Here is a 16,007-nt window from a genome sequence, read left to right on the forward strand (position 1 = left end):
GGGCAGTGGCCTGCTCTCTCACCACCTCCCTGGGGAAGGAGTCAGGCAGACAGATACACACAAGCCCAAGCAACTTTTTTTTATTTAAAAAAATAAAAAAAAGGAACGAAGAAGTAAAAAGACTGGGTGTACAAGTCTGGGCCACTGCAGGGGGTGGGGGGAGCAATGCCCAATATCTGCACCCACAGGGGTCGAGAAGCTACTGGGAGGTTCAAGGTCCAAGACCAAAGCCTCCCTCTCCCCTCTCACCAGATGCTCCTCTAATGCCTGAGAACCCCTCCCTCACTCTCCAAGGTGGGGTGGGCAGCATCTGGGTGTGCAGGCTGGAGGACTCACACACACAGCTCTCTTCTAGGGAAGGCTCCACCAGGCAATTTTCTTCCCACCCCATCCCCATTTTAAAAAGTTCTTTGCGTGCTTTCATGTCCTTTTTACCTTAAAGAGAGGTAAGAGAGAGGATGGGCTGCAGTGGGAGGAATAGACTTAAAACTGCTGCCTAGTCAAACACGCACACACAGCTTCCCTTCTTAGAAATCCAACCAGAAGTCAATGGTTTCCTCCAGTTCTCTCTCTTCTCCCCACCCTACTTTTCTGCCTAAATCTGGCTCTCTTCTCTCTGTGGGTTCGTCTTTCTGTGCTTCAGATTTCTGCTCTCTCTCTTTCATACGTTTAAAAAAATGAGGAGGGAGGGTGAGCTCGGGAAGAGGGGAGCCACACTTACTACACCCCCTATGTCTTTCTTAGCAACAAGTCTCTCTCTCTCTCTCTCTCTCTCACACACACACACACACACACACACACACACACACACCCCAGCGACCGGCAGATGTTCCCCGACCGTGCGGCCATCTGCTGAGGCTGCTCTGGCACGCCAGGGGGACGGCAGGGATCCGGGCTGCAGGAAGCTGGGAGCTAGGCCGACTGGAGCGGTTGGAGCTGCGCACTTTCGAGACGCTCCCTACGATGGAACCCGGGCTCCGCAGGCGGGCGGGGAGCAGGGCGGGGCGGGGAGCGCCAAGAAAGGCCGGCACATTGGCGACACTCCCTGAGCCGCCCAGCCGCCCGCTGGTGCCGCCACTGGGAGCGGGGCGGGAGTGGGGTGGGCCTGGGGCGCCGAGTGGCGAGCGGGGGCCAGGGGGCGGGCCGCGCGGCGGTGAGAAAAGCGCCGGCCTGAGGGCCAGCCGCCGGGCCGCCTGGGTGAGCGTGCCGAGGCGGCTGCGGCGCAGGCTTCCAGGTGGGTTCAGGGTTCCCGGGCTGGACAGGAGTCGGCGCTGCGAGCGAAGGTCCGGGGCCCCCGACCCCAACCTCGCTGCCCCTTCTGAGGGCGTGAGGTGCTGGGTGCAAGGGGCTGGGCGGGACAAGGGTCCTGCCGGGGCCCCTTAACTTTTCCTGGACCCAGGGCAGCAGCAGCAGCCACTGGACTCCCGAGGCTCGGCCGTAGTGGGGTACCAGGACTCTAGAGAAAAGGCTTCCAAGAGACAAAGGCTCTGCCCCGGGGGTCTTTGTGTATCTGCTTACATTTGCATCTCGTGTTTGTGGGTCTGTGAATTTTGGTCCGGGGACGTGCATCTCTGTGTCTGGCGGGACGCTCATCTGCCTGTGCCTTTGTGTATCAGTGGACGCGGCTCAGCGGGTCTGTTTCGCCCCTGTGCCCAGGTTTTGTGGGTCCACCTTTGGTTGGGAGCGTTGGTGGGCTCATCGTTTTGTGTCCGCATACGTGGTCTGGGTCTGTCGACGTGTCTGGGTTGGGTGTCCGTGGAGTGTGTGCGTGCCGAGAGTCAGACACCGCCCCAACTCCTCGCGCCCCTGCTGTCCACCCGGGCCTCCGACTTGGCTGCAAACTTTTCTCCCGGTTCCTCGGGCAACAGCCCAGTCCTCCTCCTGGCGGCAGCCTGGGCGGGGGGCGCTGGCAGCCCTCCCCTCTTTCACCTTCTGCGGTCCTTAGGACCGCGAGGGGATAGGGTAGGATGGAGGGGGGGAGTAGGCAACTCCTGGGGGCTGGCGGGGGGCCAGGGCTAGGCGGAGCGCGCTGGACACCCCCACCGAACCCGGCTGGGAGGAGAGAGGGAAGCGGGAGGAGACGAGAGGAGAGCGCTGCCCGCCCCGCTTTTCTTGGAGAGAGAGAGAGTGTGTGTGTGTGTGTGTGTGTGTGTGTGTGTGTGTGTGACCGAGAGAGATGTGTCTGCGTGGTCAAGAGGCCGGCCCCAGCCTCCCGCTCCGCTAGCTTGGAGATCTGCTCGCATTTGCATCCCACCCCTGAGGTGGGGGGAACCAATCCTCCCACCCCGAAGGTGAGAGAGAGGGCTACGACTGGCTCCCCTGGTGCTGCTGAGCGCATCCGGATCCGGGCCTGCTGGTGGCACTGGCTCCCAGAACCCGGAGACGTGCTGCAGGGAGTAGGAACCGTGCACACATTGGTTTTGAATGGAACGGCCACTGGCCCGCTGCACTGCTCTGGGCGAGTTGTGCAACCCCTGAGTCGCGGTCACCCTGCTTTGGACGGGGTTGAGACGTCCTCCCTCGCGGCTCTGAGCTTGCGGTCGGGATACCAGAGCAGCCAGAACCGAGCTGAGACCAGTGCCCGCCCACACTTGGCCCGGGTCAGGAGGTGACTCAGGAACTCTCCGATTCTTTTTCTTCTTCGGATCCTTCTTCCCCGCTGGCGCGGCTCTTCGGATAAGCCCAGACTTGCAGAGCCCAGAAATGGCCCGAGGGGGAGGGCTCGGAGAGACCGGCGCCTGCTGGGCTTTTAATCAGGTTGAAAAGCTAATCCTAATAACCTCCCCTCACCCAAGTCTTTAACCTACAACTTTGCCAGACAATGAAGATTTGAGGGAGGGGCACTGGCCACTCACCTGCGAGGGAGGCAACCATGGGCACTTTCCTTTCCCTCTCTGGACCTCAGTTTCCCCATCAGGATAGGGGGAATGTTGACAGCCTCTCTTGTCCCTTCCCCTCTGGCTGGCTGCTTGAGATTCCCGACCCTGGAAATCCTGATGTTTAACACATACCCCCATTCTGACTTGGCCAATTCCCTGGCACTAATTTGCCCTTCTGAAGAGGTGGAGGACTGGCTTCTAAGTTCAGAAGGCTGCAGTGAGGTGGGCCTGGAGCCCCTGGGCCCCGGGGCTGGGAGAGAGGAAGGGAAGGCAGCCTGTCTTTCCCCAGCCACTGGGTTGGAAGGCAAAAGCTGAGGAGTGGATCAAAAGTGAGACAAAGGGAGATTGGCAGGGTTTTTGTCCTTATCTTTTAAGTGATGGATTAGGAGTGAGTAGAATCTGGATCAATCTTCTTAATTGTAACTTTTGGATGTCTTAATAGTTCACTCATCCTTTCTCAGGCTGGGCACTGAGGATGCATTGGTAAAGACAGGGCTCAGCCTACCATGGAAGCCCCCTGGCCAAAGCAATTCTAGGAGAGGTGCCATAGGAACAAGCTGAGGGAGGGTGCCTGACTGAGGAAGTTACTATTGCTCAGGGTTTTGAAGTCCATGAATACGCAGGGGAGTCAGGAAGGGTCTTCCACAGTGGGAACAGCACATACAGGGCTCCTTGTATTTTGAAAACAGCACAGAGGTGGTCAGTATTGTGGACTGTCAGATGCAGGATCTTGGGGGTAGGGACGTGGAATTGAACCCGAGGTTAGTAGGGAAGGCAGGGCCAACTCACGAGGGCCTTGAATGCCAGGCCTAAGAGTTGGGCTTTGAACCTGTAGACAGTGGGGAGCCTCTGGAAAGTTTACATAGGCCCAACAGGGTAGGATTGGTAATTCTAAGAAACCTTCCTGTAGCTTGGGCATGGTGCTGGAAGCTTCAAGACCAATCTAGAGAGCTGGACCTGGATTATGCTCCCACTCCATTGCTTCCTAGCTCTGTGGCTTTAGGCAAGTAACTTAACCTTTCTGATTCTCAGTTTCCTCATCCTTGTGAGGCAGTAATTCCTACCTCACAGATCTGTTGTGAATGTTAAATAGGATAATGAATTACGTGTACTAATAAAATGAAAAGTGCTTTAAATATGTATTAATATATATTACTGATAATTGAAGGCAGAGACAGCATCCACTGTGGTCCTAAACCTGATTTCACCTCATGGTGAAGCCTTAATATCTTGCAAGGCCTGGGCCAATTGTTATCCTCCTCAAGCAGAAGGAAGCCTCTGGCCACATTTCACTCATCCGGATTATTCCAAACTTCACACGGCCAGGCCCCCGTGCAGGAGAGGAGCTAAACACAGACTGTTTTGGAGATGGCCACAGACCTTGAAGTGGGTTGGTACCATGGATGGGACAGCTCAGGGACCATGGGGTCCAAGGGGAAGGGTGTCCCTTTGCTGGATGAGGCTCAGGTTAGACTGGAAAGATATCAGAGGAGGTGCCTTTTGAATCAAACAAGCGAGAGCTTGCATGGTAGACAAAGAAAGGAAGGGCATCGTTGTCTTCTGTTAGAGGGAACAGCCTTTTGCAAACGCATGGGGCTAGGAGAGTGATAGGTCTGTGGACTAGAAAGCTCTCTTTGTGGCAAGGGTGCAGTAGTGGGGCCAATTCTTCTGTTGGAACGTGCACTCTGGTGCCCTGCATGACTGGCAGTTGGAGGCAGGGAGCCAGGAGTGAGACTGTTGCAGCCGGCCAGCCCAGGAGGCCCCCTGAACCTGAGCTGGGCAGGGTGAGGTGACTCTGGGGTGAGGGAGAGGGAAGACAGTGACCTTTCTGCCTAGGAGTAGCTGGTGGATTTTATACCAAGTCCCCAGTTTATCACAGACAACACAATTGCATCAGCCTGTTTAGGCCCCTACAGACCTTTCCAACTTCCCCGTCAAGCCTTCCAGTTCCCTGGTAGAGCCTGGTCAGCAACTTGTAGCCCCAGCAAGTCCCTGGATGCACTGAGAGAGAATCCAAGGCCTCAGGGGATGAATTTTGGATTCTTCTCCATCCTCTGCCCTTGCCTTGCCTTCTGGCACAGCTCCTTTTTCTCTCCTGGCCCCTGAAATTGCCCCTTAGGGTCCAGGAACCAACATTGAGCACCAATGTGTGCCAGGCACTGGGCTGAGTCTTCCCTTTACCTCATGTAATCATCATAGTGACCCACTGGAAGCTATACCAGGATTATCACCATGTTACAAGGTGAGGGTACACCCAAGTCTCATAGCAGGTAAGTAGAGGCACTGGGGTTGGAGCCCAGTCTTCCTGGCTTCAAAACCCATTTCCACTACCCCACACTACCTCTCCACATGTCCACGCATGCTACTTTAGACCAAAGGGAATTTTAAAATCTTCAAGAAGATACATTGGAAGGAGAAAATAGTGTTAGGAGCCTTGCCCTTTTCCCTGCAAACTATCCTCCTTGGAGGGAGGTTGCTGGGCTTCCAGGCCCCACCTGCACCAGGGGTGATGTCATGGAGGAGGGCAAGCACTGGGAGTCAGAACACCTGGGTCCTGTGTCCAGTCTCTGTTCTCACTTGCTGTGTGACTCTGGACAAATCACTGTCCTTCTATGGGCCTCTTTATGCAGCTTTAAAATAGTTATGATGCCCTCTAACCTGCTGACCTTGCAGGGTAGGTAAGGGATAATGGTTGAGGAAGCACTGGAAATGTTGCCAGGTATCCTTTGGTGAGGTGGTAGCATTCTAAATGCCTGGTGTGTCTTCATATGATACCCTCTCTGGGCCAGGCCAGTGCTCTGCATCAAGGACATAAAGATGAATCTGACCCCATCCCTGCCCAGGCAAGGATAGACAGACGAACGTGTAGTTTTATAGTCCAGCATGCTTAGCACTAGGGTGTCATCCAAGCGTGCCCATTTGTAAGTTGAGGCAGAGTGGTATAAGGAGCACTGGATGTGGAGCTAATGCATCTGGATTCTAGTCCTAGTTCCTCTACTACCCATCTGAATGCCCTCAGTTTCCTTGTCTAAAAAATAGGGACAGTCTCCCCGGTCAAGGATTGTGGCAAGGCAGAAACGAGATGCTGGAGTGGAAGTGTGTGGTGAACTGACATGTTTGTACAGATGTGTGGCATTAGCAATACTGTTGGGGAGAGCTAGCCTCGAGGCTCTGGGAGTTTGGCCCTAAATTCTTTCTGCCTTGTGTTTCCAGGGCTGACTAAGTGGTTGAAACGCAGGACGTTTATGAAATTTCCACCTAGGGATTTTGTTGGCGTCAGCTTAAGTGAGATCATGATGAAGGGGAGCAGTGGGGGGAGGCAGCACAGCATTGAAGAGGCGAAAGTTCAGCTCAGGAGCGTGCTGGGACCCTGGTCCAGGCCCAGATTCAGCCTCCCACCCACATTGTTCCTGTGCCAGGGGCTCCGTTTTGAGGTGGTGAGAGTGGGCAAATTCTGTGGGCAGCACCAGGGACAGGCAGCTTGGGCCAGGAGGGTCTGAGCTGGAACCCCTAGCCCCAGAGAGGTCTGGGAAAGTGATTGGAGAATGTCAGCACAAGCAGTCACCTCCCTGCTAGGTGTCTGGCTCTGCATTGGGCACTTGAGTGGAGAAGAACATGAAGAATAACATGGCCGCTGCCTTCAGGAAGCTTAATAAATCATCGTTGTCTACCATGCATTAAGCACTTAACATATGGCAGATATTGAGCTGAATGCTTCACATTTTGTCATTTAATCCTTTTGTCAATGCGGTGTTGTTCTTACTGAGGAAACTGAGCCTCAACTAGGTTGAGACTTGCCCAAGGCTAGCAGGTGACAGAGCTGGAGTCACACCGGGTCTGAGGCCAGCGCTTGACACTTAACTGGTTGGCTCTTCACTCACCCAGTAGTATCTGCCGACTGCAGGCCCGGCTCCGACCCCAGGTAGGGGTCAGGGACACACAGGTGAAGAAGGCAAGGTCACGGCCCCAAGTTGTTAATTCTTCAAGCTGGGAAACGAGCAGAAAAATAATGGCAGAGAATTCACTCAATACATGTCCGAAGAAGGTATACAGGTAGTGTGTGGCGTGAGAGGCCCGAGGATCAAGGAAGGGAGGGGAGAGGTGGTTCAGGAGTCTGAGTGGACAGAATGAGCTTTGTTTCGCTGGTGGGGCCAGGGCAGGCCTGGTGTGTGTGTGTGGTGCTGGCAGCAGCATGAGGCATCGGGACCCAGGGTCCTGCTCTGCCGTTTGCTTGCCGTCAGTGCCCCTCTCAGGGCCTCAGTTACCTGTGATCTCTGAGTTGCCTTCCAGCTCCCAAGTCCTGGAATTCTCACTTTGTGGGAAGTGTGATTGAGAGAGGCTGAGAGATGTTTCAGAGGTCGTTATCATGAAGGCCACTTCTGGTAAACCCCCATGAGGGACTCAGTTGGGGGAGGGTGGAGAACAAGGATAGGGACCACTTGTAGAGGCCTCTGCGCCAGGGAGAACTTGTTTTCTATAGGTACAAGTAGAGCCCAAGAGGTTTCTTGGTAAAGGGAGCAATGTGGCCAAAGCTGTTTTAGAGAGGTGTATCACAGCAGGGTCAGGGGTTACTTGGTAGGGAAACCTGCCTGGAGCCTGTTGTAGCCACACCATTTACACTTGTCCCTGCAGGGTATCAGCACAGCTTTCCTAGAGTCACTGTGGGCCTGGTCCGGCAGGCACAGCAATGGCTGAGTCATGGCCCCTTCCCTGGAGGACCTTACGTCATGGCCCTCCAAATCAGGGTGGATGCAATTTCTAAGCCCTCATCCTCCTGCCCTGGTATTCTGTAACCTGTTTGGGCAGTGGTGTCTTCTATCTGCAGGTTGGGGTTTGGAAAAGAAATGATGAGTCGGCCCCAAGATCCCTTTCTTCTCGGATTTCCTTGGTGGCCACCTGTCTGCTATTCCCTTTCCCCACTCAGGGCAGTCCCTCAGTCTGTGTTCCCCCAAGGGTGGAGCATAGCTCCCAGAGGGAGGCAATATTAATACTGTTTTACAGATGGGAAAACTGAGGCTCAAAGAAATAAAGAAAACTACAAAGGTCACACAGCTAGTGGCAGAGCAGGGACTAGAATACTTGTCTCCTGTGTTCAAGAGTTATCTCAAGTGTTATCTTGTATGCTATCTTCTGTCCCCATTGCTAGTCTGCACCCTACCCTACCCCCACCCAACATGGCCTAGCATAGTACCATGTACTTGGTTGAGATTTAGTAAATGATTTTGCTAAATTTTAAAATCCTGAGACACTGGAGTCATATTATCTATAATAAAGCCCTCATTGTGAAGCTGGAGAGACTAAGGCTCAAGAGGGGAGGGGACATGTCCAAGGATTTGTACAGTCCATGGCAGAGCCAGGCCTAAGACTCAGGGCTTCTGACTGTCCCCTGGGACTTGTCTTACCGCCAAGCTTAGTTACCCTGTCACCTCCCCCGCCACCCTGTGAAGGAGGTGAGGGGGGAGGGTGGTCCTTGGATGCTCCATCTAATGTGTATAGCCTAGGAGAGACCCAAGCACCCAGTGTCTGTGCATCTGCCAGGCTCCTGGCACTGTGCTGGCCATTTTACACATGTGTTCGCCAGTCCTCACAGCAACCTTTGAGAAAGGGATTGCCGTCTCCATTTTAGATGAAGAAACTGGAGCTGAAAGAGAGGAAGTCACTTCCTAAAGTTGCACAGTGACTTCTGCTCCCTTACACTGCATCCCCAGCATTGTAACTCCTTCACATCAGAAAGGAGATTGATTCTGGAATGACAGTTTTCATCTCGAGGGACAACTCTGATCAATCGTTGGAGGTTTCCTAGAGCACCATTTTGAGAAGAGTTCTAAGGTCCCATCCAGATTCAACAGGAAGTGTACTGTGGTTTATTAGTAATGTCTGCATTGGATACAGGAGTAGAGAGTTGGAAAGAAAAGGCAGTCTTTCCATTATGTGGTTTCCACCCCTTGGCGGCTTGTGGCTTGTATCTCTATAGGGGTATTTGGCTTCCTAGACTGGTCTTCACAACCATCCTCTCTGAGGATGACAGAACCAGCATTGCCATCCCAAATTTACAGTTGAAGGAACTGGTCCAGAGAGGTGAAGTGACGTGCTCAGTTCATACTGCAAGTTAGTGTTTGAGGCCTCCTGGCTCTTGGTGAAGGCCCATTCCCCTCCATGGAGCTGAGGCTGGTAGTTTTGTCAAGAGGAACTCACATTACTCATCCTGTCCCAGGCCCACCAGCCCTGTTGAGAAACACATCACATTGTGGCCTCCGAAGCAATAACTGCTCTCCAGGAGGGCGCTGATAAGAGCTTTGACACGTTAGATATACATGTTTGCTGAAGGAAGGAGGAAGGAGGGTGTCAGGGGTTAGGCCCACCGCTGATCATCACCCTCACCTGCTCCCTCTCTCTGGGGGAAGGCAAGGTGGCTCACATTCCCTGAGCCCTCCTCATGTGTCCAGCAACCTTCTATCATTTCTTCCATCATCTCCTTTCATCTTCACAACAGTCCTGTGAGGTGGATGTTAACATCTCCATTTTACATATCAGGAGACTGAGGCTCAAAGATTGTGTCTAACTAAGACCAGAGAAAGCAGGGATGGCCAGTGAAGCCATACTACTAGGAGCCTTTGTTACTCAGTGTGTTTTATATATATATTTTTAACTATATAAGAGGAAATAGAAAAAAAGTAGATTAAGACACATTTAAATCAGTCAAAGTTCTGTCATCAAAAGTAAAACCACTATTGTGCTGATATATTTCCTTCTAGACTTTCCAAAATTGGATTTTTTTTTTAAATACATACAGTAGTTAAGCTTTTCTGGGACATCCAATTTATCCTATACTGCTTAGCATTATGGCATCAGCCCTCCCCATGAGGTTGTAAACTCCTCTGAACATTTTTATTGACTCCATAAGTTCCCTAGGAGAGTTAAACAGTCCTCTTGAATGGGGTAGGGGGAGCACCGGGCCTGGAGTCAGGAGGCCAGACCATGAGCATCAGTCCTGCCACCACCTCACTGGCGGTCCACAGACAAGTCACTGCAGATTCTCTGGGCCACAGTCTCCTAATGGGTAAAGTCAGGGATCACAAGCCCTGCTCTACCGCCCTTGCAGCATCAAATGAGCAGAGGCTTTTTGTAGACTACAAAGGGCTGTGCCCCTGGGAGAAGTAGTGCTCCTTCTCTTCCATCAGTCTCCTCCTTGGAAAGTTCTGTCCTCGCCTTGCCTCCTAGGCCTTTATCTTAAGAGGGGCTTAGAGCAGCAGTGCCAGACTTCAGCATCTCTGAGAACCTGGAAAATGAGGCACTCACAAGGAGGCCTTAGAGAGACTCTCTAAGCAGACGTGGGGTGCTGGCTCTCAGGACTTTGGCTGAGGAGAACCACACAGCTCAAAGACCACTGCCCACCCTCTGCCTTCCACCCACATCTTGGTCTCGAAGTTGTGAGGCCTCTCAGGGGTATCTCTCCCCTCTTCTCCGGGAAGCCTTGACGGTGGCTGACAGGATCTGAGGCCAGGTTCACCTCTGCAGCAGTTCTTTGCAGCTTGCAGTGCACTTCAGTGAGGGTTGAATCGGTTTATGTGAGGAAGGCAGGGCAGAAATTATCCCTCTTTGGTACAGAGGACAAGGCCGAGGCGTAGAGAAGGGAAGCGTTTGGGCCGTGTTGGACTGCCAGTTACATAAGCAGGAGCTCATGAGGGGCCACTTGGCATTTAATAGACACATTATATAATCACCTTTGGGAACCCAGGAGTAATCTCAAGGCCCTTTGTGGGCGTTTTGTTTAAACCCCAGGAAGGGTGGGTGTGAGCAGATTGGCTTGGCAGGGAAGGAGGGGCCCTTGGTGGTAATGAACCCTATGGTGAGGAACTCTCCCTGGGGAGCAAAGGGGACCTGAAGCAACTTAATATTTTCCCTTTGGTTCCAGACGTTGGAACACTCTGTCCTGCCTTAGCTGGAACCAAGCCCGGGATGCACCTGGGCCAGGTTTAATCCTCAAATTGGCCTCTACAAAAGAAAAGGGCTGGGGATGGAGGGCCCAAGCTGGGGAGAAACACTGCTTCTCCCTGTCCCTGGGCAGAGCCAGAGTGCGGATTGAGTGGCTGCCCCTTTAAAGTTTCATGTAAAGCTGGTAATGCTATCCTGCTGCTCTCTCCACCCCTGCCCCAGTGCAGAAAGTGGGCAGGTCCCTGGCCTGTTCCTTATCCCCCCACCCCCACCCCGCTACCCAGTGGAAGGGATGGTGGAAGGAAAACAGGGCAGGGGGCCAGGGGACGGGGAGCAGGGCCACTCAAGATAAAGGGATCTAGAGTGAGGCTTGGTGCCGCCTTCTATCTCCCTGGCTGAGTGGCCGCTGTGCAGGGGAGGGGCGTAACCACAAATTGTCCAATTAAAGGTCCTCATTGCTCAACCCTCTTATCCTCATGCCAGCACCACTGAGAAGAGGGAACTAAGGGAGCTACAGTGGCCATGAGCAAAGGCCTTGAGTTAAGACAGATGTGCGTGTGAGGGCCGAATGTGAAAACATACACCTAGTGCATGGCATACATGGCAGCTGTGGTTAACGTTATAAAGAGAGAAACTGAAGTCTGGGGAGGGGAAGTGGCTTGTGTCATAGCATGTGTCAGTGGGAGAAGCTCCTCCTGGACCCTATCCATCAGGCATGGAGAAGAAATTGGAATCGAGCAGGCCTGTGTTCTAGTCCTGCCTTGCTTTTTACCAGCTTGGGATGAGACCCTTTTCTGAGACTCTGTTTATTCACCTGTATAAATGGGGAAGGAGTCCCCCGGTGGTACAAGTGGTTAATGGCTTGGATGCTAACTGAAAGGTTGGTTATTCAAATCCACCCAGAGGTGCCTCGGAAGAAAGGACTGGTGATCTACTTCCGAAAAATTAGCCACTGAAAACCCTATGGAGCACAGTTCTACTCTGACACACATGGGGTCGCCATGAGTCAGAATTGACTCAACAGCAACTGGTTTTTTTTATAGTGAGGGAATCAGCCCAGCTACCTGCTCTAGCCAAAGAGGTGCAATCGCTATATCAACCGGGCACAGAGCAAGGGAGAGAGAGGCTTTGGAGACAAAGCCAATCTGGGAGTCTAGACACAGAAGACTCAATTGGAGGGGAGGATCCTACTTCTGGTGGGCAGACCAGGTGAGGGGGCTTAGGCCTGTGGACCTACGTGTTCACCCACAACCAGAGGTGAGGAGGGCTGTCATTGCCGTTCCACCTTGCAGGAAGAAAGCCTGGGCAGCCACTGCCAGATCATGACAGTGAGCCATGCTTCCTCCCTCTGTACCGAATCTAGACAGGAGTAGTCTAATTCCACTTCCACTTGGCTTTGTGGCTGTGTATATGTTTCTTAACCTCTTGGAGTCTGAGTTGCCTCTTTGTGAAATGGAGACAGCAAGTTCTGCTGTGCGGGGTGTTTATAACACTGGGCCTTGAGACAGCTAGCACAGCGCCCAGCACAGAGTCCATGCTCTGCAGAGGCGAGCAGAGCATGTTGTCCCACCTTTGACAGATTCGAACTGAGTCTGCCTCCCCTTAAGCTGTGAGCCCCTCCCTGGTGGGGCCTAGGTCCAGACCAGCCCCTGAAGCCTAGAACATTGGAGGTGGGGGGTGGGAGGCAGCCCAAGAGACCATCTAGTCTACTGGTTACAAACTGGGTTCCTAACACCCTATGGCAGGGATAGTAAGCAAGCAAGGGGACTCCAGACCTCAACCCTCACTTCAGCCAGAGCAGGCCCGCTTTCATCTGCTGGTCTTTAAGAAAGGGTTCTGCTGCTTCCAGTTTAAATCCACCAACTGGCCTAACCCCCTTACCGTGCAGCTGGGGAGACTGAGGTGAGAGGAACAGGGACTGGGAATTGTATGAGGAGCATCAGGAGAGCATCCCAGGAGGAAGGGAGCTAGTGAAATGTGTCCTTCTCTCCCCAGAGGTCTGGTAGCAACTTTCTGTTGTGTCTAGGGACATTGGCTCACGTCTTATGGGATGGGGTTAGAACCATCTGGTATGAGGTGCCTGCTGCCATCCCTCACCTACGGCTGTGTTCTTCTAGGCCCCACCATGCTGTGGCCCCTGCTGTTGCCCCCGCTGCTGTTGCTGGCCGTGACCGGGGCCCAGACGACCCGGCCCTGCTTCCCTGGGTGCCAGTGTGAGGTGGACACCTTTGGCCTCTTTGACAGCTTCAGCCTGACACGAGTGGATTGCAGCGGCCTGGGCCCCCACATTGTGCCCGTGCCCATCCCCCTGGACACAGCCCACTTGGACCTGTCCTCCAACCGGCTGGAGATGGTGAACGAGTCGGTGCTGGCAGGGCCAGGCTATACCACACTGGCTGGGCTAGATCTCAGCCACAACCTGCTCATCAGCATCTCCCCCACCACCTTCTCCCGCCTCCGCTACCTGGAGTCGCTCGACCTCAGCCACAATGGCCTGGCAGCCCTGCCAGCCGAGAGCTTCGCCAGCTCACCCCTGAGTGACGTGAACCTTAGCCACAACCAGCTTCGTGAGGTCTCCGTGTCCGCCTTCACTACCCACAGCCAGGGCAGGGCACTGCACGTGGACCTCTCCCACAACCTCATTCACCACCTCGTGCCCCACCCTCCACAGTCCGGCCTGCCCACACCTGCCATCCAGAGCTTGAACCTGGCCTGGAACCGGCTCCACACCGTGCCCAACCTTCGAGACTTGCCCCTGCGCTACCTCAGCCTGGACGGGAACCCGCTGGCTACCATCGGCCCAGGTGCCTTTGCAGGCCTGGCTGACCTTACACACCTGTCACTGAGCAGCCTGCAGGGTCTCCGCCAGCTGGCGCCTTATGGGTTCTGTGAACTGCCGGGCCTGCAGGTCCTGGACCTGTCAGGCAACCCCACGCTCAAGTGGGCAGGAGCTGAGGTGTTCTCAGGCCTGGACTCCCTGCAGGAACTGGACTTGTCGGGCACAGGCCTGGTGCCCCTGCCTGAGATGCTGCTTCAGCACCTCCCAGCGCTGCAGCGCCTCAGCATGGGCCAAGATGTGCAGTGCCGGCGCCTGGTGCGGGAGGGCACCTACCCCCGGCAGCCTGGCTCCAGCTCCAAGGTAGCCCTGCACTGCGTAGACACCCGGGAATCTGCAGCCAGGGGCGCCAACACTTTGTGACGAAAGGTGTGGCCCAGGGCCACATAATAGACTGCTGCCTTGAGCTTGCTTGGGTCCTGGGTAATTTGTATTTTCATGTGCCAATGCCACTCGGGACTCCACAGCCGATATGGCAGTGTCACTGCAGGAGCCGTGGACCTAAGGAGAGGCTTTGGACCTGGGGCCGACACCCAGGAGCAAAGTCTTGCCCCTTTGTCTCTGTTGCCCCATCAGCAGAGGGACTTCAATGCTAAACCAGACTCTGGTCCCTTCCTGCTGCCCTTCCCCAGTTGTCCGCAAAGTGCCTTCCCTCAGGCTTGGGCTGACCTGACCTGTGACAGGAGGGTGAAAGAGAGCCCCTGCTGCAGGGCAGAGTTCAGTGCCACTGGGCTGAGCACCCCCTGAGGCCATGGTCCAGTCACTCAGGGGCATAAGTTTCTTTTAGGACATAACCTCCCTCATCACTCTGGGCACAGAGGGCCCACAGTCATCCTTTTCTCTCCCTGGAACCCTGAATAGAACCTTAGTTACAGAAGGGACTGGAGAGAAATTCAAGTTTACCCCCATCATGTGACAGCTGGGGAAACTAAGGCCTAGAGAAGGAAAAATGATACTCTGAGGTCCTACAAGGGCAGAGGCATGGCTGGAATCCAGTCTGCTGCCTCCCAGCTAGGGTCCTTTGCACTTTCCTATCTTCTCTTCCTAGGCTTCACCTTCCTGGGCTTCCTGCTTGCTACCAAGATCCACATCCTAATGTTTCTGCTCTTTCCCTGTCAGCCCCAGGAGCGGTGGCATTAGGGTGGGCAAGGGCCTCAGAGGTGGACTCTAGGCCCATTGATCAGCCCTGTGGTATGGGCTAAGCTAGCTCACCCCTTGGAACCTCTGGAAGCTTGAGGCATGCCAATCTGTTCCTTACTCTGGGGTGGGGTCCCCCAGCATCGAGACCGGAAATGTGCCCACTGACCCTCAAGGCTTCTATAAGCAGGAATTGATGCAGTCCTGGAGCCCCATCTGGCCACGGAGCTCCAAGGCGCCACCTGGCTTTAGTCCTCATTGCCCAAAAGTCCCTCTCACCCTCTTGAGAATGCAGCTGAAGGAGGCAGGGTATCTACCACTCATCTGTATGCTTCACCCCAGGGTGGCATCTCAGCTTCCCAGCCCTGGGCTCTTTCCTTTGTCTTCATTTTATAAAAGTTGTTGCCTTTTTAATGGACACGAACGTTCAACCACCCCCACCTCCACCCCTGCTGGCAGGGGACAACGGAAACAACATGTCATTTGTAAAAGAAGAAAAAGTTGCTCACTTTTGTAATATTGTGTCCTGGGATGTACTGGGGAGAGGGACAGTGGATGGAAGCCAGCCATCAGTGGCCATGTGGGCATCAGGGGCTGGTCCCACAGAGATGCTACAGGACAGGGGCAGCGAGAGCTCCAGCCTTCCCCATCAGCCCCAGCCAGCACCTGATTGGTCCTTGGTTTAATAAACACCCTCATTCTGTCATTCAAACAGCGTTCACTAATAATTCCTAGGCCACAAGGATAAATCAGGTCAGGCCTGCACTGGGCGGCTTATTCTCCCTGAAAAGCCCAGTAACCTCCCAGAAGTTGGGGAGTGAGGTGACATAAAGGAAGGAGTTACTTGGGGGTTGACTGGATGTTCTGCTGCAGCCTGCACCCTGCCTGCTGTCCTCATCTTTCCACTCCCTGCCATCTCAACTCCTCCCACCCCAGTCCAGCCATAGCCATGAACTTGCCAGGCCCTTGCACGTTTCTGTGCCATTGTTCTCAGTCTGTTAGGTGGTGGGACACCTTGCCCCATCCCTGCCTCTCAAACTCCTTCCTATCCTAATAGACCTAGTCCCTGCCTCTCCTCAGAAGCTTTCCCTGTGATCCCTCCAGTTCCCTCTCTGTTCCAATAGTACTTGCTCATCCCTCCATCTTGGCATTTGGACTGTCATGAAACCCTACCTCTTTCCCGCTTCCAGTGACAACAGCTCACTTCAGCTCGTCTGAAT

The 16,007-nt window shown here is 54.1% G+C and overlaps 1 protein-coding gene across 1 annotated transcript; it reads left to right on the forward strand.

Annotated features, from left to right (window-relative positions):
* The first annotated feature begins 963 nt into the window (after positions 1 to 963).
* On the forward strand, positions 964 to 14,013 carry TSKU (tsukushi, small leucine rich proteoglycan). Its single transcript, XM_004382027.2, has 2 exons — positions 964 to 1,234; positions 12,932 to 14,013. Exons 1-2 carry the CDS (start codon positions 964 to 966, stop codon positions 14,011 to 14,013), a joined length of 1,353 nt encoding a protein of 450 aa, XP_004382084.2.
* Positions 14,014 to 16,007: the final 1,994 nt, after the last annotated feature.

The sequence above is a fragment of the Trichechus manatus genome, unplaced genomic scaffold (genome assembly GCF_000243295.1).
Source record: "Trichechus manatus latirostris isolate Lorelei unplaced genomic scaffold, TriManLat1.0 scaffold00088, whole genome shotgun sequence".
Classification (NCBI taxonomy): domain Eukaryota; kingdom Metazoa; phylum Chordata; class Mammalia; order Sirenia; family Trichechidae; genus Trichechus; species Trichechus manatus.

What these genes read in the sequence shown, in the direction of transcription:
- TSKU (XM_004382027.2), top strand. Translation starts at nt 964, where the DNA reads ATGGAACCCGGGCTCCGCAGGCGGGCGGGGAGCAGGGCGGGGCGGGGA. An exon ending in GCTGCGGCGCAGGCTTCCAG is followed by an intron (nt 1,235 to 12,931) that starts GTGGGTTCAGGG and finishes GTGTTCTTCTAG; the next exon opens with GCCCCACCATGCTGTGGCCC.